The sequence below is a fragment of the Palaemon carinicauda genome, unplaced genomic scaffold (genome assembly GCF_036898095.1).
Source record: "Palaemon carinicauda isolate YSFRI2023 unplaced genomic scaffold, ASM3689809v2 scaffold381, whole genome shotgun sequence".
Classification (NCBI taxonomy): domain Eukaryota; kingdom Metazoa; phylum Arthropoda; class Malacostraca; order Decapoda; family Palaemonidae; genus Palaemon; species Palaemon carinicauda.
This window is the reverse complement of record NW_027171483.1, coordinates 25,877-53,158: the sequence shown is the minus strand read 5'-3', so window position 1 is coordinate 53,158 and position 27,282 is coordinate 25,877. Positions and strand designations below refer to the sequence as shown.

Here is a 27,282-nt window from a genome sequence, read left to right as displayed (position 1 = left end):
CTTTATAACTTCTTCAAAGTTATCAAGATAATCCTTAACTCAACTTGACTTCTGACCGATGCTTATGCTTGACTCGAAGCATATTTCTGAAATCCGTTTTAAGTCTTTAGATCCCGCTTATTGTTAGGAGAAAGGATCGGCAGGGAACTAAGCTCGGAATAGGCTATATTGATATTAAAATACTTGTACACAGTGCCTAGCCTAAAGCAAAAAATGTATGCTATGACTCATTTAATAGAAACATGTTCATGTTTAATTCATTCACACTAAATGTTTGTTTAAATTTTAAAATTAGATAATATAATTTACAAAATATTCCATTGATTATCAAAGCTTTGTCGTTAAGTCTTGTGGTTCTCAGATACAGTATCCCATTAGTGTCATTTCATAAAAATGCTATGTAACAATATTGGAAAAAAGGACCACATAATGGTCAATTGAGAAGGTTTCAAAATTAAGACTATAAATATAAGATGAATAATTTTATTACAATAAAAGGGGTTTTCACAATTTCTTAACACTAGCAAACCTGTCAAAGTAATATCCAATTTACATGTTTCAGAACTATAATTTTCAAATAATTTTATAATGCAAACTTTATTGCCATAAAATGTTGGCAAAAGAAACTAGACACTTAATTTTCTAAACTGCTTTATACACTACTCAAAAATTTATTGAATTTTCCCATTTAAAGGCCATTATAAATAATGTTTGTTAAAATTTCAGTGATTAAAGATATTTTAAAAACCACTTGACTGCCTACCATTCACATGCAAAATAAATTAAGAAATATAAAATTTTATTAAAAATGCTTAGTGAAAATGCCCACCAAGAACAGATGGTAATTCATATTTTACAAATACAGCAGAATGTTTGGGTCCTTTAACCAGGGATATTGTTTCGGCTTTTGCTGGAATTGGTCGTTTTAAGTTGGATAACGAGCAGTTATATAACTGGCTAGGATTAGAGAATCCTCACTTTCGTTTCAGCCATTGTTGTGTACAGATGTACAGACAGCACTTGGAAACACTTCAAATTTATCTCTCTCTTTTGCAGAAGTGAAAGGTTTGTGATGGAGTGGAAGCAACAAATTTGTGTTTGCCAGGAGAATGGAGGACCTTGCAACTGGTTTATGGCTAGGCTGGCTGTTAATTCTTACTCCATCTGTGCATTTTGTAGGAGGGCATGACTGTTTGCAATCATCCGTGTGTCCAAAGTTCAGATCATGGCCACCTGTGCAGTGGCAGGTGTATGCCTTTTAAGGGGAAGAAACGAGCAAACGTTCATCGGGGTTGGAATTGGCAACGGCAAAGAAGACTTCGGGGAAGTCCTTGGAGGTGGTCCAGCTGACGACAGTGGTGGAGGTGGTGGTTCCCCTGGCTAAAGAGAGTAAGTTTGGTGAGGTGATGGAATCCAGAGCCATGGCCCCAGTGGTATGTAAGGGTAGGAGTAAAATATGTGTTACCCCAATCTCTGACCTAGTGCCAGTGATTCCCACCCCTTCTCCTGTGCCCTCACTCTTGCGTCAGGAGGTTCGTTGCCTTTTCCTACTACCTCGGTGTCAGCGGTTGTGACGTTGGTCCTGCTCATTGCGTGGCCTAAAGAGTTCGCCTTGTGACAGGTTGCCCCCCTCAAGGAATAAAAGTCCTCACAGGAGTTACCTTGATTGAACTGCCTCGTGTAGCCTTATGCAGTGCGAGTTTTCAGATCTCCTGACCTGAAAATGACTATGGTCTAGCCAGTTGAACAAACCTTGCCTCACAAACCTCCTCAACAGAGGAGAATCTATGTGCCCAAGGATAATGGTCCTCTCCTCCTCCTCTTCCCGTTGATCCTGCAGTTTCTACGTTGATTGCGGATTTGCATATGGAGAGAATCAAGATGTCTTTTCAGCTCTTGATGGTTAACATGATATACCTTTTCATGGCAAGCAACCAGGCTTGAACAGTGGTCCTGTGCAGTCGCCTACTTCTGGGATAATAGAAAAATACAGAAAGTTGGTTTTGTCTGGTGCAAAGGCAGTGACCTTAATGGCCCACCAGTTAGCAAACCAATGGTCCAAATGGGTCCTGAAAAGGAATGATACAGCGGTTTCTCGTTTACTCGGACAATATGGGCAAGAGGTGACATCTGCATCCCCAGTGCAGGCGGATGAACCTCTTATCTCCGAGGGATGTAGACATAACAGTGCAGAAGTGGAGGAAGGCTAGCCATAACTCCATCCACCATGGAGTTCACTTCAAGATGCCAGGCCCTTTGAAAGCAGCTAGGGCAATCTGCCACACCATCAGAACTAACTTTGAAGAGTGCTTCATCGGCCCCCAAATTCTCATAAGGACTTACAGCTGCTACTGGTTCTTCTAATAAAGATGTAGACACTATAGAGATACGAAGGGAGGATAGGGGCACTAAAGTCAACAAACCCCAACCCCTTTGCGGTTCCTGTCATGCCAGGGGACAATGTTGCAGGGACATGAAAACAGATGGATGGTAAACGTCCTGCAAGTCGGATACTAACTATATTTCGTAGATCTCCATCCTCCCCTCGCTTACACTTCGATGGTGTTCCACAGTCCCCTCCAAAAGCTCTGGCCTTAGTGGCACAGATGAAAGTGATAGTGGAGAAAAATGTACTTGAAGTTGTTCAAGATGGTTTTCAGAGTTTCTAGTCAAATCATCCTTGTGTAATTCTACAAAAAAATGGATATCAGTCATTGACTATTCATTGTTGAACAAGCTTGTTTATCAATCTTCCTTCAAGTACCTTGTTGTCTGCCAAGAAAGAGAATAAATAGTTTTTGGTGGACAAAAGCAAATTTTCATTTGCCGTCCTAAAGATTATACCGGATATACCATCACTTGTCGACTGCTCCCCAAGTGTTCACTCTGGTCTCAGGTTTTGCCCTCTCAAATGAGATACATCTTCAGAGGTATCTTATGACTGGCTGATCCTGGCCTCTTCCAAGAGGTGGTTGCTTCAGAATCAAGACATACTACTCTTTTTATCTCAATATTGGGCTTGTGATAGAAACGGTCCTTTCACCAGAATCACATTAGCAGACTCAAATTGGAATGGGAGTACCACACTCTAAGCAAGAACCCTGGCTCGGTTGTGGTAGTGTATTTTGGGACATCTTTCCTTATGGAGAAACTCGTTCCACACAGGTATCGCTACATGTGTACGATTCGGTGGCGACTGATGTGTCACTGGTCGCCAGCCAACGATCTTCCTTTCCATTATTCCAATGGAGTAAGAGGTATAGGATGATGTTATCGGAAATTGAATGATGAAAAACTCTCCAGAGAAGTTCCACTTAACTACCAATGTCCTGGGATGGAAATATTATTATACTTAACTTTTATTTTTTAAAGGTAAAAAATTAAATGAAAAAGACTATGGAATTTCCAAACCAGTTTCCCTCCATTTAAAGCTGCATTGTGGCCAACTTGTAAAGAATTCTGCAACACTTAAGCATGAGAAGGTTGGGTATAAGCCACATTTTCCTTAGCTGCCAACATCATTATTTATTCAAGTCTAAGTAAGAGATCATGCTAAAGAATATTTCTTGCATTTATTGTATTTGACAACCTTAAAAAGCTTTGTATTTTGGCAGCACACTCCAAATTTCTTGAGCCAGAATGTGTACCACGTTGCACTGGTCAAAGGCAAGCTGAAAGAATATTTCTCCTTTTTCTCTTCTGTGACCAAATATAAGAATTGTCAAAAACTGTCATCTACAGTATATGGCTTATAGAAATGGCCTTGTCTTGAGTGTAAGCAAAATGAGTGGAGATTTTTACTTCAGTAATGGTTTCATCCTGATTGGTTTGCTAAAGCAGCTCTCATCTAGGATCACAAATCCAATCATGGATCTTAGTTCTGACAAGATCAAGGAATTGCTGCAAGCTTAATGTAGATTGAGGAGTTTACAGGTGTCTGTTAGCATATTTTCTGTCTGTGTCAATCATTCCTATCCCAAGAAGCCTGCTATCACAGCTCTTTCAGTTAATGTGCAAGACAAAGACCATGGCTCTCAAGGGGGTGCTCCCACTACCTAAGCAACTTGTGGGCAAGAAAAGGTTCGTTGCTGACGTTAACATGACGGATCAAGGCCAAAATTCTGGCATGAACCAATGCTCCTTGGGAATTGAAAGTGCTGACCTCATCATGGAGATATCACAGGAATGTATGATAATCAATTGCACTTCAAAGGAATCGAATAAGCATGAGGCGGTGAATATCCAACGCCTTGCTGGTGGCAATTCATCCTCTATGAATTCTGAAAATAAAATCTATGAAGTGAATGGTTCCTTAAGGAAGACAAAACAGAATAAAAAAATACAAGCTTGCCTTACAAATAGTGAATTAAATTAGTGCAAAGCAAACTTTTTTATCTGATTCTGTCACTACTAATCATAAAGACCCTAAAAAGTTTACGTAAATAGCAACTTGTGATAATAGAAAAAGGACATAATTTACCCAACTAAAACACTAAAGCCTTTTTAAGAGCAGTGCATGCACTACAATTAAGTCTCCTACTTTATGCAGACAAGTGTATCCAGAATGCTCGGCAGTCTTCTTTTGAAAAAAATTTAAGTGTACATGATTTTGATGGCAACAAATAATGGCTAAATTATATGTGATGGGGTTGTTGCGAAACATTTTCGTAGTCAAACCTTTAGTTTAATTTATGTAATATAAAGATAAGCCTGAAGTGCCAGCAAGGTCATTGTTTTTATAAAATATTTTCATAAAATACTAACTCTAAAAATATCTTTAAAATGAATGTACATATGAAAGCCTTAATTTTCTTTACAACGGTTTACGATATTTAGCTTGTACCCAGACCCTGTACATTGTGAGACGTTTTCCTCTGTTCACCTGTAGTCTCCTGTCAACAAGGTTTTGTACTTCCTCTAAACCAGCTGATGTCATTAATTGCCGAATTTCATCTGAAAGTATGGAGAAAAATTAGTCTTAAGCACTCTATGAAAGATGACTTGGTTGGAAACAGTATCATAGAAAAGAGCTTATTTTAAGTTTAGTGAATCAACCTCTGAATTCAAGATTTCACAATACAATACCTCAATATAATTTTGACAAAACCATCTACTCGGGTCAATAAAGCAAGGCTATTTCACAGTACAATACCTCATTATAAATTTGACAAGAAGCATTTTTCAAGTTTGTAATTCTATGTACAATACTTTGGAGAAGTTGTATAAAATATGTTTTTATTTACCCAATTTAAAAAAAATTGTAATAGAATGTGGTATAATACATTAAAAAAAAGTTCTAAAATTTAAAAAATAAGACAACAATTGTTTCTATACTCTCCTAATGTTCATATTCCTTATCAATAGTTGGTTAAATATCTGTGTCATACTTGAAAAAAAAAAATTTTGTAATAAGCTCTGAGCCTTTAGTGAAGTATTGAGACAATATAGCAGTGTATGATAACTTGCCTATTGCCACACTATACTTTGCTTGTTCTTCAGTCTCTAAATTGAAACTATTTCAATAGCCTCTTGACACCACTAAACTCGGAAGGGATGCCCTGTTTGAAGATATCGGGCAAGCACAGAAGTAATTTCAATAAAATTCAGTTGTTCCAACTTGCCTCAAACTACTTTCTTAGGAGTATCTGGGATTCTCCTCCCAACCGACTAGATTTTTGGGTAGTTTCCCCTATCTCCGTTCTCTCTAGTGGGTCCCTCCGTGGCGGATGGATACTCGCCTTGAGGCGACCCAGGTCAGGGTGTGAGAGCATGGACCTAGGTCTCTATCGCCAGTAAGCTTCTGGTCGCGGCGCTGTTCACATCTCGCCGCTCTCTCTCTCTCACATACCTTCCGACCCTTTGTGTTGCCACGTGGTTCCCTCGTGCTCCCTTCCCTTTGTGCCACCTTTATCCACATCCTTCCCCAGTGTCTTGTGTTGCTTGATGTTCCGTGCATTGCGTTATGGGTTCCCAACACCGTTGCCCCAGGGCTAAGGCTGGTAAGTCCTGCGGAGTGTGGCTCTCGAGGCCGGAGGTAGATCCGCATACCTTGTGCTCCATGTGCAGGGGCAGTGTGTTCCCGTCGACCACGTGTTCGGAGTGTGCTTCCTGGTCCGAGGTTCAATGGGCCCTGTACGCCACCAAGAGGAAGAAAACGGCGAAGCGGTCCCCGAAGAAGGTAGGCGCCTCTTCCCCTTTGACTAATCCTGCCGCCCCGTCGGAGTGGGGTTCACTGTCTCCTTCCCCTACCCTGAGTAGGGGACGAGGTAAGTCCGTTGCTGTTCCCCATGAGTCTGATACTGTTGATGTGGGAGATGCTGTTGTTTCGCAGGCATGTGGGGGGCCTGCTGGGAGGGTGGGAGTGTGTTCGGAAGTCGAGGCCCTGGTGCCCGCTGGGCCCGTCTCTACCGAGGACCCGGTGTGGGGAAGGCCGCTACGGCCCCTTCTCCCACCCCATGGCAAAGTGTTACAGGTACCGCAGTGCCCGGGGGAGACGCAGATACAGAGAGGCAGCCATCAAGTTTGTCGGACCCCAACTCCATCGTCTGGACGGCTCCAATGACGCCCTTCAGGTTGCCGATGCGGCAAGAAGAGGAGTTTGAAGGCTGGTTCGCTTTTAGGAAGGCCCTACGGACTCCCCCGGCGCCGTCGTCGATGCTCCCGCCTGATTTTATGCAGCCCTTCACGCCGATAGGACAACACCAGGACCCAGCATCAGTAACAGAGGACTCAGAGGACTCGTCCAGCTCCTCCAGCTGTTCTTCTTCCTCCTCGTCGTCGTCGTCCGATTCGTCATCCTCGGAGGACGACGACTCCCGGGAGGAGAGAAGGCAACGGAAGAGGTCCCGAAAATCTAAGTCTTGTTCTCACTCAGGCCGTTCCAGGAAGAAGGCAAAGTCATCGAGGAAGAAGAACAAATGCAGGTGCCCGTCCAGGGACAGGTGGGCTCAGGTAGCTTTCCCCCCGTAGCGGGTCGATCAGAACTCCTACCGCTCCAGTGTCTGCCTCCTTGGCTGCTGGAGCTGTCCCTAGGCCTCTGCCACGCTTGTCGACCACGCGTCCCGCACACCAGTCCAAGCTCTCATCTCAGGTCGGCTTTGCCGTCCCGCTGCTCGCCAAGTCACCGGCTCCATCTGCCCTGCAGAGAGAGCCGCTGTGCCGGCCCAGCAGCTGTTCTTGCGGACCCGGTACCACGGCTGCTCACATAGAGCGCCCTGGATACCCGGTGGTACCGCGTGCCCCACAGCTCTCCCCGGGCGGAGGTAGACCCATGACGGCTACCCGCCCCATCGTTTCGCCAGGAAGAGGAGGACGTAAGCTCTCACATGGACCCACCCGGCCTGGCAGGACACGGCGCAGAGGACCAGGTGGTCGATGGCTCGATTGAGGTCGGGGACTGCACGTCAGATGAGGTATCTTCGTACTGGAAAGTTCTGGCCCTCATAAGGAGTCACCATTGCCTGAACAAGCCCAAACCGTCGACGGAACAAGCTTGGCTTTCGGGGTTGGGGAGGATGGTAGATAACCCCGTCCAGCAGAAATCCTCCTTTACCCTACCCTTAGCTCCCGACGTCAAACTCGGTCGAGAGCATGTCGACAGATACGTCGCGGGCCAGGTGAACTCCCTTAGGGCCCAGGGGTCTTTCAAGTTACTACCAGGCTTGAGGACCCAGAAACGTTTCTACGTCCCCGACGGTCAGCATTCAGGGCCCCGTTCGGTAGAGGCAGCAGTGGCCTCCCTTAACCAAGGCAACACCGAGGATAGGACCGTCTCGGCCCCGGTGTGTTTCTCCCCGGCTGAGGCCTCCATGAGGGAGGACATGGCCCAAGACATTGTGAACATGACTTCATGGCTCGACTGGTGGGCCTATACGCTAGTAAGTTTCCAGCTGTCTCACGATCTAGCCATTCCAGAGAACCAAGCTCTTCTCCAGGAACTCATATGCTCAGGGGGAAAGGCGATGAAGTTCCTCACTTTCCAGTCTCTCACTCAAACAGCCAATTGGGTACTTCGAAGGAGGGACACTATCCTCAATAAGCTGTCCCGTAAGCTACCCGAGTAAGAGGCCAAGTGTCTGAGGAACTCGCCAGTGTGAGGCAAGTCCATCTTCCCCCTGAAAGAGGTAGAGGAAACCATGGAGAGAGTCCGGAAACTAAAGGAAACGGCGAACCCCAGACTCTCAGCCGCGAGACGACCCGCACACAGACAAGTGATACCGGAAGGGTCCCACCAGTCAACGTCCCAGCCTAGGAGAGACTCCCCTTCCTCAGCCTGGCAGCAGTCGTCTCGGCCCTCCCGTAGGGGAAGCTCTACCCCTCAGGCCTCCTTTAGGCTCAAGTACTCCGGCTCTAGGAGAGGCCGTTCAAGCCGCGCCTCCAGAAGGAGGTAGGAAGAGAGGCCCCCCTCTCCTGCCGAAGCCTCAGGTAGGGGGATGCCTCAAACACTTTTGGCAAGCATGGCGGGACAACAGGGCGGACCCATGGTCCGTTGCAGTCCTGAAGGAGGGATACAGGGTACCCTTCCTGGCGGATCCGCCCCCTCTGATCCCCGATCATCGAGCGGAATGGCTGGCACCCAAGGACCCCTTGAAGAAGGAAGCCTTACAAGAGAAGGTGTCAGCCATGCTGAACAAGGGAGCCCTGGAACTAGTGGAGGACCCGTCCCCAGGGTTCTACAGCAGGCTCTTCCTGGTGGAGAAAGCGAAAGGGGGGTGGAGACCGGTCATCGACCTCTCAGCCCTCAACAAGTTTATCAGCAAGACGGACTTCAAAATGGACACCCCGAAGTCAGTGCTAGCAGCCTTGAGGGAAGGGGACTTCATGATGTCCCTGGACCTCACGGACGCATATTTTCAGATCCCTGTCCACCCCTCCAGCAGGAAGTTCCTCAGAGTAAAGTGGGGTTCCCAGTCTCTGCAGTTCAAGACCCTTTGCTTCGGCCTGTCAACGGCTCCTCAGGTGTTCACAAGGGTGTTCACCACATTGTCAGCCTGGGTTCACAAGAAGGGCATCCGGCTAATCCGCTACTTGGATGACTGGTTGCCTCTTTCAGCCTCAGAGGCAGTTTTGAAGGATCAAGGCATGGAGTTGTTGCAGTTCTGCAGGGACTTGGGAATCACCATCAATATGGAGAAGTCACAGTTAGTCCCCTCCAACAGAATGACTTACCTGGGGATGGTCCTAGACTCAAAGTTGGGGAAAGCATTCCCCTCCGAGGAGAGGCTCGAGAAGTTGGACCATGTCCTTCTCCCCTTCGTAACAGGCGTTCCCAGGAGAGCCAAGGATTGGCAGAGGCTGATAGGCCACCTAGTATCACTGGAGAAGTTGGTCCCACGGGGAAGACTCAACTTGAGAGAGGCTCAGTGGAACCTGAAGGAGCTCTGGTCCCAGGGAGCGACTCCGCACAGAGTGGTCAGTGTGTCGGAGGAGACAAGAGAGACTCTGAAGTGGTGGTCCGGCAGGGTGAACACTCATAAGGTGATGCCTTTCGCGACCACCCCTCCGGAGATGTTGCTCCTCACAGACGCATCGAAAAAAGGGTGGGGAGCTCATCTCCAGGAAGAAATGGCAAAAGGCAAGTGGTCCCAGGAGGAGAAGACCTTACACATAAACGTCCTCAAGTTGTTAGCGGTCAAAAGAGCTTGCATGAGGTTTGCTCATCGTCTCCGAGGAAACACTGCGGCCCTCATGTGCGACAACGCCACCGTAGTAGCCTAGGTGAAGAATCAAGGGGGCCTCAGGTCAAGGGAACTGTGCGACCTCATGGTAGAGATCCTGGAATGGGCCAAGAAAGAGCACATCGAGCTGACGGCCAGGTTCATTCCGGGGAAAAAGAACGTTTTGGCCGACGACCTCAGCAGGGTAGGTCAAGTGGTAGGCTCGGAATGGTCCCTGCACCCGGAGGTAGCCTGGACACTCCTAGGAAAATGGGGGTCCCCCGTGATGGATCTGTTCGCCACGAGGATCAACACCCAGCTCCCAGTTTTCTGCTTTCCAGTCCCGGATCCTACAGCAGCGTTCGAGGACGCCTTTCAGCACCCATGGGACGGTCTCGACGCATACGCCTTTCCCCCCCCTTCGGAACAATCAGACAAGTCCTCAACAGGGTCAGGCAGTCAAAGAACCTACGGATGACTTTGGTAGCGCCCTGGTGGCCGGAGAGAGAATGGTTCGCAGACCTGAAGGAGTTAGCAATCCTCCCGCCGTGGCCGCTGCCAGACAGGGAAGACCTTCTTCGTCAGCCCCACTTCGCAAAGTTCCACGAAAACCCTCGGTCCCTCCGGCTTCACGCGTGGAGGTTATCGAGTGGTTGTTGAGGAAGGAAGGCTACTCATCCAGAACGGCCATGAGGATGACGGGTTATCTTAGGAAGTCATCAGTCGTAGTCTACCAGGCAAAATGGGCGACGTTTGTGAAGTGGTGCACCGCCCAGAAACTGAGGCCACTAGACGTGTCTATTCACAAAATAGCAGACTTCCTTGTTCACCTGAGGGACGACCAAGGAATATCCATCCGGCGATTAATGGGGTTCGAGCCGCTTTGGGCCAAGTCTTCCTCCTCAAGGGGCTTGATCTCGATGCTCATTAAGAGTTTCGAACAGTCATGCTCCCCCCGCTCCTCCAGAGTACCACAATGGGACGTAGCCAGGGTCCTCAAGTTCCTTACCAGGCCACCCTTTGAACCGCTCAAGAACATTCTTGATAAGGACCTTACCATTAAGACGGTCTTCCTCCTAGCCCTAGCTTCTGCCAGACGAGTCAGCGAGCTGCACGGGCTGTCGTACGAGGTCTCACACTCGAAGGGTTGGAAAGACCTGTGTTTTAAGTTCCTCCCGGATTTTGTAGCCAAGACACAAAATCCGGCCTTCTGGGACCCCAAGTTCGAAGGTTTTTCGGTCCCAGCCATCCCACGTTCGGACAATCCTGAAAACTTCTTGTTGTGCCCGGTCAGCTCGGTCAGAAAGTACTTGGAAAGGACAGCCAGACTTCGCCTGGGGATCAAGAGTCTGTTCGTCTCCACAGGCCCAGTTAAGAAAGCGGTGTCCAGAAACACCATCTCCTTCTGGCTCAGACAGGTCATAAAGAGGGTTTATGACAGTGACGGCTCCACCTTACCAGGTAAACCTCGACCACATGACATTAGGGGTTTCAGCACCTTGGCCTTCGACAAGAACATGGCAGTGGGCCAGATCCTGAAAGCAGGTACTTGGGCCAGGCAGTCTACGTTTACCGCCCATTACCTGAAAGACTGTACTAGGAAGTCCCTGGATTCCTTCTCCATCGGACCGGTCATTTCCGCGCTCCAACAGGTTTAAGGTCGAAGCCCCGGGGAAGCCCGTGGGAAGTAATTCCAAGCGACACAAGTTGCTCCTTACTACCCCCTTTCCTGCTTCCCCTGTTCCCTATCCTCCGTCCATGTGAGAGTTGATCGTTGGAGACGCCCATGCTCGGATGAAGATTATAGAGGTGAGTTACAGTAGCACTAAATAAGAGGTTTTTTGCGTAGTTCCCCCGAGTCTCCTATCCCGTTTTTGTGGTCAGTCAGAACCTAGCCTCCTATCTAGGTTCTATCAGATAGTTTCAATTTGGGTCTCCCAGCCTGTAAGAGCAGTTTCAATTTGGGTCTCCCATCCTGTAAGAGCACTCCCTCCTCCTAAGGTATAAGTCTCCTAAGAAAGTAGTTCGAGTTAAGTACTTTGTGTTGGAACAAATCACAAATTTTAAGTAATTTGTATTTTTCCTCCCGCCCAGCCTGCCCCGAGTGTCTTAAAGGAGTTCGAATTTTTAGTTACCAAAAGCTTACTGACGGTCAAGACCTAGGTCCATGCTCTCGCACCCTGACCCGGGTCGCCGCAGGGTGAGTATCCATCCGCCACGGAGGGACCCACTAGAGAGAACGGAGATAGTAGAAAAATCTGGTCGGTTGGGAGGAGAATCCAAGATACTCCTAAGAAAGTAGTTCGAGTTAAGTACTGTTAGGAAAAATACAAATTACTTGAAATTTGTGATTTTATTTCTATGGACCTTCCCCAGTTCATATTACTGACTATTCGGTCTCTAAGTTGAAACTATTTCAATAGCCTCTTGACACCACTAAACTCGGAAGGGATGGCCTGTTTAAAGATATCGGGCAAGTACAGAAGTAATTTCAATAAAATTCAGTTTATTTCTATGGACCTTCCCCAGTTCATATTACTGACTACCATACTTCAATGGAGATTTAATTGTGAAGGAAATATGTGGTAAATCTTTAGTTCTAGCCTAAATATGTACCAGAGACTTCTCTTTAACAGTAATAATTTCACGTTTAAGTCGCGCATCCAGTTGGGGAAAATCTAATATTAAATAATCATGAGAACTAAACATTATTAATGATAAAGGAATTAAAAATTAAGAATTTTTTCTCAGATACACCCTCAAGTATGAAATTTTGATATATTTTTTCATATTTACCATCACTTTGAGATTTCTCATTGAGAAACTTATACTATGATAAAAATTCATTGAGTTTGGTTAAGTCAAAGGTTTCATTCCACTGTACTATAGTACCCAATACCCAGTAACATAAGAAATGAGAAGTCTCTTAAATAATGTTAGGTGAAAATAGAACAGGTATGCTGAGCTGCTGTCATAATCTTTTCCAATGTAAGATTTCTACATAAATTTAAATTAGTTGATGCCCTTCGAATATATGAACTTTAACCTTGTTTTGCCTCTCCTTAACTGATCTGCTATGATATTCCACTTCCCTGAAATAAAATGAGGTAGAAGACTTGTTCCCCTCTACTCTGTCCAAGATACTGGTACATCTGCTGTCCGAAATCACAAATTTTTAAGTATTTTGTATTTTTCCTAACATACTTACCTAGAACTACTTTCTTAGGAGTTACTGGTAACTCTTTCCCAACCGACCAGAATTTTGTGTAGTTTACCCTATACCCGTTTTCTATGGGGTTAACCTCAGGCGGAGTGATACGCGCCCTGAGGCGACCCGGGGTTGGAAAGCGTGCTAGCTCAGGTCGTGCTCCTCAGTAAGTTTCTGGTCGCGACGTGATTATCATCTCGCCGCGCTCTCTCTTACCCAGTGCGACCCTTTGTGTCTCCCGAATATAATCCAGTGCTGTTGTGCTGTCTAAAGCAACTGCAATGCATTTCCTAATTAACAAAGATTCCTGAGTATAAAAGGCCTTTGGCAGCACCAATAGTTACAGGGAATTTTCATGTAGAACAGATTCTTCCTTCAACCAGTTTCATAAAATTTAACAATATCAGTTGTGCCCCACTCTTCTTGGGAAGAGTCTGTGAAAAGCGATGTCTGGAAATCATAATTCCAACAACGTTCTGTGATAAAAGACAAGGATTGTTCACATTACAACAGTTGCGAGTTAGTTTTGCATAACTGGAATAAACTTTGTTTCTGGATAGAACACCTTGCTTGCTCCAATATCTATTGAAATGAAACTGTTGAGGTCTTTGAGCAACACTTTGAAATTAACTTCTCTCAGGATGCCATGACCCCTTGTTTTCTCATCCTCATCCAGACTGACAGTTTTCTTCTGTTTGACCTTCTCCAACAGGTCAGATTTCTTTCTCCTGATGGAAAAGGGAGTTTTGTCTATGGAATCATCTGAGTTGGAATAAGAAGAAACTTCATATTGACAAAGACTCCCAGCCTTTCCAATTACCTGAGTACCCAAACTTAAACCTAAATAATTTTCAAAGAAGCATTCAAAATTATCGAACCTGTACTACAGGTATAGCAGAATTCTGATACCCAGAAATCTTGGCCATTTCGAGATGGGAGCCAGCATTCTCATGAATACTGAGCAGCTGCACAGATACCAAAGCACAGGCACTTTAACCCTTTTACCCCCAAAGGACGTACTGGTACGTTTCACAAAACTCATCCCTTTACCCCCATGGACGTACTGGTGCGTCCTTGCAAAAAACTGCAATTTACATTTTTTTTTTGCACATTTTTGATAAGTTTTTGAGAAACTTCAGGCATTTTCCAAGAGAATGAGACCAACCTGACCTCTCTATGACAAAAATTAAGGCTGTTAGAGCAATTTAAAAAAAATATACTGTACTGCAAAATGTGCTGGGAAAAAAATAACCCCTGGGGGTTAAGGGTTGGAAAGTTCCAAATAGCCTGGGGGTAAAAGGGTTAACAAACATATCTTTTATCTCTATGTAAACCGAAATCTCTAATTTTGAGGGATAACTGTACTTAATGATATTTTCAACATCGGGATGAACTGAGTCATAGTAGTACCTGTACATACCCTCTTTTATTCATTGTCATAAGAACCTGGGGGCCAAATATCTACCTACCTATAATTACAAAGATACCGAGGAAATTTAGTGCTTCTTACCTTGTGTGAAAAAGTAACATCTCGTCCCATCTCCGCGCGCATAAAAGTTTTCCGAAAGACATCTGCCTTTCTTAAAACGTAACTGTGCTAGATCATATCGCCCATAATCTCGAAACAGGACCATACCTCCAGGTTTTAAATATGAGGCCATTTTTTCAGCAACTATACTGAATCTGTAAGAAAAAAAAAAAATCCTAAGGAAACATCAAGAGATTTAACCCTTTTACCCCCAAAGGACGTACTGGTACGTTTCACAAAACCCATCCCTTTACCCCCATGGACGTACCGGTACGTCCTCGCAAAAAATGCTATAAAAAATTTTTTTTCTTCATATTTTTGATAATTTTTTGAAAAAATTCAGGCATTTTCCAAGAGAATGAGACCAACCTGACCTCTCTATGACAAAAATTAAGGCTGTTAGAGCAATTTAAAAAAAATATACTGCAAAATGTGCTGGGAAAAAAATAACCCCCTGGGGGTTAAGGGTTGGAAATTTCCAAAGAGCCTGGGGGTAAAAGGGTTAAAATGCGGTTGTGTAAAACTATAAACAAACTGATAAGATTGGGTAACTATAAAGGGCATTTTTTCTTAGTCACAAACAACCATGACACAATCATTCAACTGCTTTTGAAACGATATAAACTACTATATCAAGAACTTTCCAAGAATATATAATAGCTAAGCAAATATCCATACAATATAATCTAATGGAACAATCTTATGATATTTTTCCTAAAACACAAATTATGTTTTACTTTTGCAAATACTGTACTCTAGTCACAAGAACCTTAGTATTAATATAAAAAATATTTAAAACTTTTTTTTTAGAAATTTAAAGATTTTCTTAGCTTTCAATTTTAAGGCATAAATGTGATATCACTAGAAATTATAATGAAACATCAAGCAGAAAATATAATTCCCTATTCAGAATGAATAAGAGTACCTTAAAAGCTACTACTGCAGTTGTATACAATAATGAATCCAACAAGTTTCTTAGCTGGAAAGGTGAAGGAAACATTCCAGTCAGACCTTACTAACTGAAGAGATTAGGTAGACAAACACAAGTTAACTGTTTGTTCCTACTCAAGAATTCTCAATGCGGTGACGTCCCATAGTAAAATTCCTTCAGAAAAGAAGTGCGTTTATCTCACCATTCCATTTGTTTACATATCTCAATATAGTGGCAGATACCTTATCCAGAAGGATATTCCTGCATATGGAATGGACCTTGGATCAGAGCTCTTTTCAGGAGATTCCAGTTACTGTATTTTCTGAATCTCTAAATAATTCATCAGTCTTTAATGGTATACTATACTTAATTTTTTTTAATGAGGCGCATTTGCACCGACTTGCAGCGGTGCCATTTTAGCTCGGAAGAAGTTTCCTGCTACCTGATTGGTTAGAATTATCTTGTCCAACCAATCAGTGATCAGGAAACGTTTCCGAGCTAAAAGGGCACCCCTGTGAGTCTGCCTCACTAAAAAGAATTGACTATATTTTTTTCTTTTTTATACAAAATAAATATTGCTATTATAATTGATGTGTAATCATGTCTATTTACTTTACAAAATAAATTTTTCAAAATTTTTATTCTTTCACTTTCATAACCTCACCCTTATCCTCAATCACTTAAATCAATGAACTGCAACTTTGCAAATTAAAGCCATAAAACCGAAAAAGCTATCAGAGGTTCATGTTGCTTGTTGGGTCCCCTTGACCTTTCAAAATTTAATAATTCCCATCTTTTTATATAACAGTTAAACCCTGCAAGTTTCATTACTCTACAATTAAAATTGTGGCCAGGAAGCTGTTCACAAATAAACACACATAAGACAAGGGGTAAAACATAACCTTCCAACTTCGTTGGCAAAGGTAAAGATACAAAAGATGACAAAATTAAAAGAGAAAACTAAAATGACCACAATACAGTACTGAGTCGTGATAATAAGAGTAATACCAATGTAAAATAGGAATCAACAGTCATCTGATCTAGGCTAGATGCCAAGTATTGGGATTGGTAAGGTCATTAAGCACCTTAATAAATATAACAAATTTGTAAGTAATTTGTATTTTTCTTAGTATACAAACCTGGAGCTATTTATAGGGGGATATACTTTCAGCTACGCCGAAAGTATACTCCCTATAAATAGCAGAGGGTTTGTATTTACGCCGGAACAAATTGAAATTGTTAAAAATCTAATATTATTTCAATTGAATTAAATTAACCTAAGACACCATAATATATATTACTAAATAATACTGTACTTACCTATCAGGATGTACGGCAGACAAAACAAAAATGCACACTATCAAATCCAGGGAACCTTCTGGAAAGGGAGTATTCCATTCCTCACTTGCTACGTCGCAAACAAATGCGAAGCACCTTTTGGGAAAACGTTATTAAATGAACATTAATTTCAGATGCCAAAACAAAATCACTTTATAATTGTTGCAAGGAGATGAATGAGAAAAATAGATAATTCTGATAATGATAATCTCAACGTTGATCATAAATCACTCATGATAATAGCGTCTAAAAATGGGAAAACAATTTCACATTCAAATTTCTGTAAAAAGTTATTAAAAGTGAAAAGAGAGATAGGCCTAACTTTCAAGGACCTCAATTCTCCTTTTCAAAAGCACATGGGTTCTTGGAAGTCTTCATAGTACTTTTACTTTTAAATAAGTTTGATTTGCAGAATTACAATTTTAATTTGATATTTCCATGTACTTGCATACAAATAATTCTGAAAAAAATCCCATTCTTACAGATTACAAAAAACTATTTTAAGGAAGAACTTAATTGGCACTTGATGTTGACTGAAATTTGAACACACAAAAAAAGATTTAATTAATGTTGTAAAGCACTGTCAGCAGATGGGAACCAAGTCACTGATAAATAGTACAGTACATGAGAGTGAGGAGCCCTATCATTACTGTAGTAACTTTTTCATGGACCCTCATTCTTAAGTTCATTCTTATGAATTTTCTTCCCTTTGGAGTTCCTCCAGTATAGCTATTCATTAGTAAAACTAATTTGATATAATAAAAACTACAGTCATGATACAGCAGTTTAACAAGACCACCGGTAAATTTCCCAATGGGGATCACCAGGGGCTTCGAACATGGTTAAACCAAAGTTGGACAGCAAAGTAGGAAGAAATCAAATGGAACAGATGGGGAAAGTAAGAGGTTTAAAGGTCGCTCATGAATGGCAGAGGTAAGGGACAATGACAATGCCGTAGAGACTGGCCACATACAGGTGTATACAGTATATATACTGTACATATTTGATCAAAGCCCAAGGCCCCTATCCAGCCAAGCTAGGGCCAGACAATGGCTACTGATGACTCAGAAGATAAAACCCACAATTCCATCCTTTACTCACAAGGATGGTGAGGTTGCAGATACTACAAGACACTATCGAGCTTGAGGGAGACTCAAACGTAAGTACGGCAGATTACTAGACACGTATGTTTATAATATACCACCACAAAATTCAGTAGCAAGAGTTTTAAGGGTGAAAATATATGGAGGCTCATAAGTAAATTTAAAGGGATAAAAAGCAATGCCAAATTGTAATTAGTAAAGGCATAAAAATAATCAATAGTAGTGTCATAAATCAATAACTAGAAAAATTGTTCCTATGCAGACACAAACCATCCTTCAAGTTAGGGGGGAGTAGGACCTCAGCTCTAGTTGGAACATCCACTGAATCGTTACCAATGTAATTACCTAATTACATAACAACAGGTGGTGGGAGGGGAAACCCCAGCCACCTGCCAGCGAGTGAAACTAGCGCTTTCAACTTCGGCCGCAAACTATACAGACGTAATGTTGCTGCCTCTCAAAAACTGGCTATTGATCCTTTTTCTATTGGTTATTGATACTTTTTCTTTTTTCTTTTTGTAGTGTATGAATGTGTTGCTGACTATGGAAACCATCAAGAAAACGAGACTACCATGGTAAGAGATAAGGCAGGTTTGTCAAGAGTTTCAGTCAATCTATACTAGCTGTTCATTCTACAGGGGACAGAAGTTTGCAGTCTTCTCCCTGGATGGTGTGGCCTCCTCTGAAGAGGGAAGAGTTTTATAATTAAAAGAAAAGGAAAACCAAGAAAGATCCTTCGCAGGCAACTTTGGAAATCACAAAGTTGATCCTGATGCAGCTTTATAGCTTCTCTCTTAAGGGAACGAGACTCATTGTGCCTTCAGCGAGTTCTGCTCGGGCTAGTTCCTCAAGGAGCATTTTTGCAGGGGGTAGGGAAACCTTCATATGCCCTCAAAGCAACCTTCAGGTAAAGCGAAAGTATTACCTTACCCCAGTTAAGTTTATGATCCTGTTGCTCTCTGTCAAAGTTTGCTGATTTCCATGTAAACCGCCAACGACGAAGATATGCATCTTAGGAAGTTGCGGCGTTCCATGTGTACAACTGGTATTATTGGCGACGCTGATGGAGATTTTGGCGGCAGCCAAGATTCTAGAGGAAACTCCCATAGATGGACATAGACAGTGACCTCTAGAGTACCAACCCCATGGGCTAGGGTGCCAGTGCTTGGCCCTGCATGAGACCAGACCACGCATGCACTGGCAGTCGAGTGGTTGAAGAGTGTTGGGCTTCTCCACCCTCCTGTCCAGGACAGTTGAACCATCTAAGTCTCTTTCAAGACACTCGGTATCCAAGATAGCACACAGTGATGTCCCCTTGTGTATGCATGATCAGGAACTTGGTGTGAGAGAAGCCAGTGATCTATCTCCATATCGCTCATTGCCCGGCAAGACATTCCCATTCGCACTCAGGAATAAAATGGTACCTCCACTTGTAATTGGTATTCTCATGGCTCATACCTCTTGGAGAAGCATTCCCATACACAAGCAGGACAGGCATCACAATCATTTGTCTCCTGACCATTCCCAGAATGGTTCATACATATAACAGGAAGGTCTGAAGCACACATCCGACCAGAGCCATGGAAATTAAACTACTGTACCTCTGAACAGTCTCAGAATGGATTATACGGATACCGAGACTATTTAAGAACTATGATCTCCAATACAGGGTCTTTAGAAATGGAGTTTTTATGATAAAACAAAGTTTTATGAATACTTACCTGGCAGTTATATATACATAGCTAATTATCTCTATTTCGGCAGAATTTTTCTAAAACTAGGCAACCGCAGAGTTTAGAGAAAGATTGAAAAAAGCAAATCAGACAATGGCTAGGTTAAGTAAAATGTGGAAATCAAATTGCTTGAAATTACATATAAAAATCAGACTATATATATCAGTTTAGTGAGATCGGTGTTACTCTTATGGACATGAGTCACGGTATGACGATGAGACAATCTCCAATAGATTTAGTAGATTTGAGAACAAAGCCCTCAATAGGATATTGGCAGTTAAATGGCAGGATAAGAGAGATTACTTGAGTGCCATATGTGGATGAGATAAAGATGAGGGGTAGATGGACAAGGCACTAGAAGAGCTGGAAGACCCAGGCCTACATGGCTGAGGACTATGAAGTGCGAAGTAGGAGATGATGAATGGAGAAGTATTGAATTAAAAGCTCAAGATAGAGATGACTGGTGAAGTCTAACCATGGCCCTTTGTGTCAATAGGCATAGGAGATGATGATGACGAATAAATATTAGCTCAAAGACCACTACTAGCTACTAGTATTTTAAGACCACGCAGTAATATTTCTAAACATTTATAATATATCTAACCTAAATGATTTTGAATAAAGCCCTTAAATCATATTGATACAGATTAACATTCACTGCCTTAAAGATCAGTTAGTAGAGGAGAATTTGCAACACCTTTAATTTCCCCAACAACTCGGATACCTAACCAAGAAATAATTTTATAAATGACAATATAGTTTGTAAAACAATGATATATAGTTTCATAAGAACACTATGTTGAAGGAAACTAAAATATGATACTGTACAGTAAATTTCTAATGAAAATGTAATAAAGTATGCTGAACATAATAAGATAGTACTAAACGAAAATTTAAATTTATATTTCATACAAATTCAAGATTTTCCTACCTTTCTTTCTCATAGTCTTCAGAGGCTTTGACAATATCAACTGCATGGCTTGAAAAGTCACATCCGTAAACAAATAACTCTTTTGAATTATTAGTTTTCAAGATGGGAAATATAGTATTTCCAACACCGCAACCAACCTCCAAAATGCGAAATTTGGCATGTTCACCGGGAAACGACTCTTTTGAATTCACTGCGAAAATATTCTCACTACATGAAGGTGTTATAGTTTCCTCTTTTTCTGGTACAATAGTTCTCTCTAAATCAGTTTTATCTACAGTGTGTTCCAACTCGCCAAACTTTTCTTTGCCTTGCAATTCACTACTGTTTGATAACTCTGCTGTAACATTCGGTAAACTGGTAGATTCATTATAAGTTTGAGCTAGCTCTGGGAATTCTGTGAAAAGCCAGTTGCGGTCTTTGAAGAACCTGAAAAAAATAGAATACAGCATTACAATATGCAAATGAATGAAAAATATACAAATTTCCAGTATTGTTGACATGCCATTAGATATAATTCATTCATAATTAACAATTAAAATACAGTACTGTACTTTTGAAATTTATAGTCTTGAAGCATTTCTTCATGTTTTTATTTAGGCAAAGACTACTAATTCTACATGTGACCCTGAAGATTGTAAAGATAAGACAGTTAATTAACAAGAAATACATTTATAAAATCCACTATATCTTTTATTTAAATAGTAGGCCCCTGTAAACCTGGAATGAATAAATGAATGATTGAGAATTATCTGATATAACTTCAATGATCATTGAAGCAGATTCCAGTAAGATGAATGAAAACCTATTAACTGACTAAAATTAACACAAAATCTTTAGTACTAAATTTATGAATCTATGCTTTATGTATCGACCAATGTTAGGGACTGTTAGGTCATACGATGCCTAAATGCTACTGTGGAGAAAAACCCAGTTCACACAATGAAGTAAAAGTTAGAAGAATTAGGACAGTGATAAAGAAGGTAGGAAGTGGGAATAGAGGTAAAGTAGAAGGATATAATGCAAGTGCAACCAAGGACCAAAAATATACTGCAAAGACCAATACGTAATGCCTACAGGGCACTACTTAAGGTGGGTACAAAATCTTTAAAAAGGTGTAAGAAGGCAAGCTTATGATATAACCTTGAAAATGGTACCAACATCAAATAAAACATCTCCAAAAACCTCGGTAAAGATGTACCATACCTGCCTCCCAACCACGGGCTAGAGAGAAACCATTTCTTGACATCCCCAAAACTAGGACATTCAATCTGTAATCAACAGTCAAGTGGACATCACAATCCTCACAGTGTCATTGATATGTTCCTTTCATTAAGAATTTGTGTGATCAACGGTTTGCCCCAACAAGGAGTCAACAAAGAGCAATTTCCGACAAGGCATGTTGTTATACCTCCAAGGATATATAAAACTTATGATTTCTCTCATCTCATTCTGATCCCCAGAATTCCAATGTTGCTGCCAGATATTTATAAATATTTTGATACCAGGGATGAAGTCATTACGTAAAAGAGTATTCCCAGAATTCCAATGTTGTTGCCAGATATTTATAAATATTTTGATACCAGGGATGAAGTCATTACGTAAAAGAGTATCCCCAGAATTCCAATGTTGTTGCCAGATATTTATAAATATTTTGATACCAGGGATGAAGTCATTACGTAAAAGAGTATCCCCAGAATTCCAATGTTGTTGCCAGATATTTATAAATATTTTGATACCAGGGATGAAGTCATTACGTAAAAGAGTATCCCCAGAATTCCAATGTTGTTGCCAGATATTTATAAATATTTTGATACCAGGGATGAAGTCATTACGTAAAAGAGTATCCCCAGAATTCCAATGTTGTTGCCAGATATTTATAAATATTTTGATACCAGGGATGAAGTCATTACGTAAAAGAGTATCCCCAGAATTCCAATGTTGTTGCCAGATATTTATAAATATTTTGATACCAGGCATGAAGTCATCACGCAAAAGAATATCTCCTTGAAAGTAGTTTGCCTGCAGTTGTTCTTGCTAATCTGTCTAAAACCTATGAAATCTTTATCAAGAAAATTACTGTCCAAGTCAATGCCAATTTTACAATAAATAAGAAAAGGAGACATAAAAAATACAGAGCAAAGTGTAATTCAATCATAGATCCAAGTAGTAATCAATAAAAAAATTCAACATACAAGAAGCTATAATAAACAATAACATATACATATATGCACTTGCAGATTTTACAGTCAGCCCTCAGACCAGTAAGAGCATTTTAATTTCACAGGACAAAAATGCTAAACTATAGTCAATTTCTTTCAGCGAGGCAGATTTGCACTGACTTGCAACGGTGCCCTTTTATCTCGGAGAAGTTTCATGATCGCTGATTGGTTAGAATTATCTTGTCCAACCAATCAGCGATCAGGAAACTTTTCCGAGCTAAAAGGGCACCGCTGCGAGTCGGTGCAAATCTGCCTCGCTAAAAAAAAATGACTATAGTTAGTTTATTCTAAGGACAACTGAATTTTATTTCCAATGTTTATAGAAGTATGTGATGAGTCTTTTCTTGCTGAAAATATACAGAATAAGGTCTTTCAAATATATCAGATGTTGTATGTGGATAATGAACTCTGCAAATTATATGATATGGTATGTCTTTCTAGGGGAAGGTTGTCAAATATTCTAATCAATTAATTGCACAACAAATCTTATATATCACAAATTTTTGTCATTTTCAAATTATTATTATTATTACTTGCCAAGCTACAACCCTAGTTGGAAAAGCAGGATGCTATAAGCACAGGGGCTCCAACAGGGAAAATAGCCCTGTGAGGAAAGGAAACTAGGAGTAAGAGACGTATAGGAATTAATAATAAAAAAAATATTCCAAGAACAGTAACAACATTAAAATAAATTTTATTTCATATATAAACTATAAAAACTTCAACATAATAAGAGGAAAATAAATAAGATAAAATAGTGTGCCTGAGTGTACCCTCAAGCAAGAGAACTCTACCCCAAGATGGTGGAAGACCATTTTACAGAGGCAACGGCACTACCCAAGACTAGAGAACAATGTTTTGATTTTGGAGTGTCTTTCTGAGCTGCTTATCATAGCTAAAGAGTCTCTTCTACCCTTACCAAGAGGAAGTAGCCACAAAACAATTACAGTACAGTAGTTAAACCCTTGAGAGAAGAACTGTTTGGTAATCTTAGTGTTGTCAGGTGTATGAGGACAGAGGAGAATATGTAAAAAAAAATAGGGCAGGCTATTCAGTGTGTGTGTAGGCAAAGGGAAAATGAACCGTAACCAAAGAGAAGGATCCAAAGTAGTACTGTCTGGCCAGTCAAAGGGCTAAGTGGTAGTATCTCAACAGATATCCTTTAATCCTTTCTCTGGTTGATGAAATTGGTAACCAAGTTTTAGGTAGTGTACTGAGCACTAATAACTCCGGCCAACATCTTTTTTCACGTACGTTGATTCTTTCTCATATTTTCTTTAAATAATTGTACTATGTATGTTACTGAGAATTGTTATGTGCAACAAACAGCAGACTGCTCCTGTTCCTTTAATCTACTTGACCCTTTTACCCCTAGGCTCTTTGGAAATTTCCAATCCTCAACCCCCAAGGGTTTATTTTTTCCCCAGCACATTTTTCAGTATATATTTTTTAAATTGCTCTTACAGCCTTACTTTTTGTCATAGAGAGGTCAGGTTGGTCTCATTCTCTTTGAAAATGCCTGAATTTTCTCAAAAAATCATCAAAAATATGAAAAAAAAAATTTTTATAGCATTTTTTTGCAAGGACGTACCGGTACGTCCATGGGGGTAAAGGGATGAGTTTTGTGAACCGTACCAGTACGTCCTTTGGGGGTAAAAGGGTTAATACTTTACTATTGTTTCTTGTAAAAATAGTTTAAATCAACAACAGCCCTTCCTTATCTACTATTATATAAATAAAAGTGTCCCCACAAAAATAGACGCACATCTATGGCAGAGGTTATTGTACAGCAGTATGCTTCTATCTAATTTCTCTTCCTCTTATAGTTTATAGAAGGAATATTTATTTTAATGTTGTTACTGTTCTTAAAATATTTCATTTCTTCTTGTTTCCTTTCCTCACTGGGCTATTTTCCCTGTTGGAGCCCTGGGCTTACAGCATCCTGCTTTTCAAACTAGGGTTGTAGCTTAGCAAGTAATAATAATAATAATAATAATAATAATAATAATAATAATAATAATAATAATAATAATAATAATAATAATAATAATAATAATAATAATAATAATAATATCGTGGTAGGAGACCCTCTTTTAGGCAGGTTGAGTTAAAAATAATGCAGCCATTACTTTTAACTCAATAAGAATAATAATAATAATAATAATAATAATAACAATAATAACAATGATAATGATAAATGGAGCAAAAAGAATAAAAATTTTGTAAGTGATTATTTTACATTTGGTAATCACATTACGTAACTAAAAAAAAAATGAGTAAAACCGACCTATTCTGATGAATGTCATAGAAAGCATCCCAATGAATTGCAGCTTCATTATCCAGCTTTTCTATATCTTCAGGAGTCATCAAAACTTCCGAATTCTCTTCAACTTTAGACTTTGCAGCAGCTTCCTGTGCATCATCCCATACAACATTGTCCCTGAAAATAATTTCATAACAATTAATTTGTTCAAACTGGTTTCATCAAAAGATTCTGACACCCAATTAAGAAATGAAAAAAATCCTAACTATAATTCTGCAATTAAATGTGATAAATAAATAAAGACATACTTCATGGAAGTAAATCAAATTTATTATGTTTTTAATATCTATGCATTGAATAAGTAGTTCATGAGGATCATTCAGCAACATTTGTATTTCTCATTTATGATCTCACATTTGCTCCTTATGTAGCAGTTCTTCAACTTTTTCTTCCAAGTTTTGAGTTGCACTTATACATTTTTTATAAAGGGAGCTCCTACTGTGATCATAAAACAGAGAAAAACCATTTCTTGGTGATTTTGAGTTTTTTATTGCTTTAGTAATTTGTTGCATACAACAAAATTGGAGCTTGGAAAAGCTCTATTGGACAGTTGAGCAAGAGACCTAAGGAAATGGAGCTGAAGCCCAAAGCAGCTTGATCCAAATGGGGAAGTCTGTATCGCAAAAGAACACACTTAATATCCCAGCACTAAATATGTTATTTTCCTTAGTAAAATAAATTTTTGAATATACTTACCCGATGATCATGTAGCTGTCAACTCTGTTGCCCGACAGAAATCTAAGGTCGGGATACGCCAGCGATCGCTATACAGGTGGGGGTGTACACAACAGCGCCATCTGTGAGCAGGTACTCAAGTACTTCTTGTCAACAAGAACTCAATTTTCTCCTCGGTCCACTGGTTCTCTATGGGGAGGAAGGGAGGGTCCTTAAATTCATGATCATCGGGTAAGTATATTCAAAAATTTATTTTACTAAGGAAAATAACATTTTTCAATATTAATCTTACCCGATGATCATGTAGCTGATTCACACCCAGGGGGGTGGGTGGAGACCAGCATACATGTTAACATTAGAAGCTAAGTATCCCGTATTTCATTTTAGCAGTTATTCAAAATAACAAACATAAAATAAATAAGTACCTGGTAAGGAAGTCGACTTGAACCATTACTCTGCCTTTTTTAAGTACGTCTTCCTTACTGAGCCTAGCGATCCTCTTAGGATGCTGAGCGACTCCTAGGTGCTGAAGTATGAAGGGCTGCAACCCATACTAAAGGACCTCATCACAACCTCTAATCTAGGCGCTTCTCAAGAAAGAATTTGACCACCCGCCAAATCAACCAGGATGCGGAAGGCTTCTTAGCCTTCCGTAAAACCCAAAAAACAACAATAAAAAGCATTTCAAGAGAAAGATTAAAAAAAAGGTTATGGGATTATGGGAATGTAGTGGTTGAGCCCTCACCTACTACTGCACTCGCTGCTACGAATGGTCCCAGGGTGTAGCAGTTCTCGTAAAGAGACTGGACATCTTTGAGATAAAATGATGCGAACACTGACTTGCTTCTCCAATAGGTTGCATCCATAACACTCTGCAGAGAACGGTTCTGTTTGAAGGCCACTGAAGTAGCGACAGCCCTAACTTCATGTGTCCTTACCTTCAGCAAAGCAAGGTCTTCTTCCTTCAGATGAGAATGGGCCTCTCTAATCAAAAGCCTGATGTAGTAAGAAACTGCGTTCTTAGACATCGGTAAAGCAGGTTTCTTGATAGAACACCATAAAGCTTCTGATTGTCCTCGTAATGGCTTTGTACGTCTTAAATAGTACTTAAGAGCTCTTACTGGGCAAAGTACTCTCTCTAGTTCGTTCCCCACCAAGTTGGACAGGCTTGGGATCTCGAACGACTTGGGCCAAGGACGAGAAGGAAGCTCGTTTTTAGCCAAAAAACCGAGCTGCAAGGAACATGTAGCCGTTTCAGATGTAAAACCTATGTTCCTGCTGAAGGCGTGGATCTCACTGACTCTTTTAGCTGTTGCTAAGCAAACGAGGAAAAGAGTCTTTAATGTGAGATCCTTAAAAGAGGCTGATTGAAGCGGTTCGAATCTTGCTGACATCAGGAACCTTAAAACCACGTCTAGATTCCAGCCTGGTGTGGTCAACCGACGCTCCTTAGAGGTCTCAAAAGACCTAAGGAGGTCCTGTAGATCTTTGTTGGTGGAAAGATCTAAGCCTCTGTGGCGGAAAACCGCTGCCAACATGCTTCTGTAACCCTTGATCGTAGGAGCTGATAGGGATCTTACATTCCTTAGATGTAACAGGAAGTCAGCTATCTGCGTTACAGAGGTACTGGTTGAGGA

The 27,282-nt window shown here is 41.2% G+C and overlaps 1 protein-coding gene across 2 annotated transcripts in view; it reads right to left on the bottom strand.

Annotated features, from left to right (window-relative positions):
* Positions 1-674: 674 nt before the first annotated feature.
* Mettl2 (methyltransferase-like protein) overlaps positions 675-27,282 on the bottom strand; it is a 45,205-nt gene continuing 18,597 nt past the window's right edge. For both annotated transcript variants that reach the window (XM_068369137.1, XM_068369136.1), the window contains 5 exons: positions 24,935-25,087; positions 20,429-20,854; positions 16,644-16,757; positions 14,375-14,547; positions 675-4,953 (listed from right to left, as the gene is read on the bottom strand). In XM_068369137.1, the coding sequence (XP_068225238.1) occupies positions 4,814-4,953; positions 14,375-14,547; positions 16,644-16,757; positions 20,429-20,854; positions 24,935-25,087 (1,006 nt within the window). In that variant the 3' untranslated portion in view covers positions 675-4,813. The remainder of the gene's footprint in view (positions 4,954-14,374; positions 14,548-16,643; positions 16,758-20,428; positions 20,855-24,934; positions 25,088-27,282) is intronic.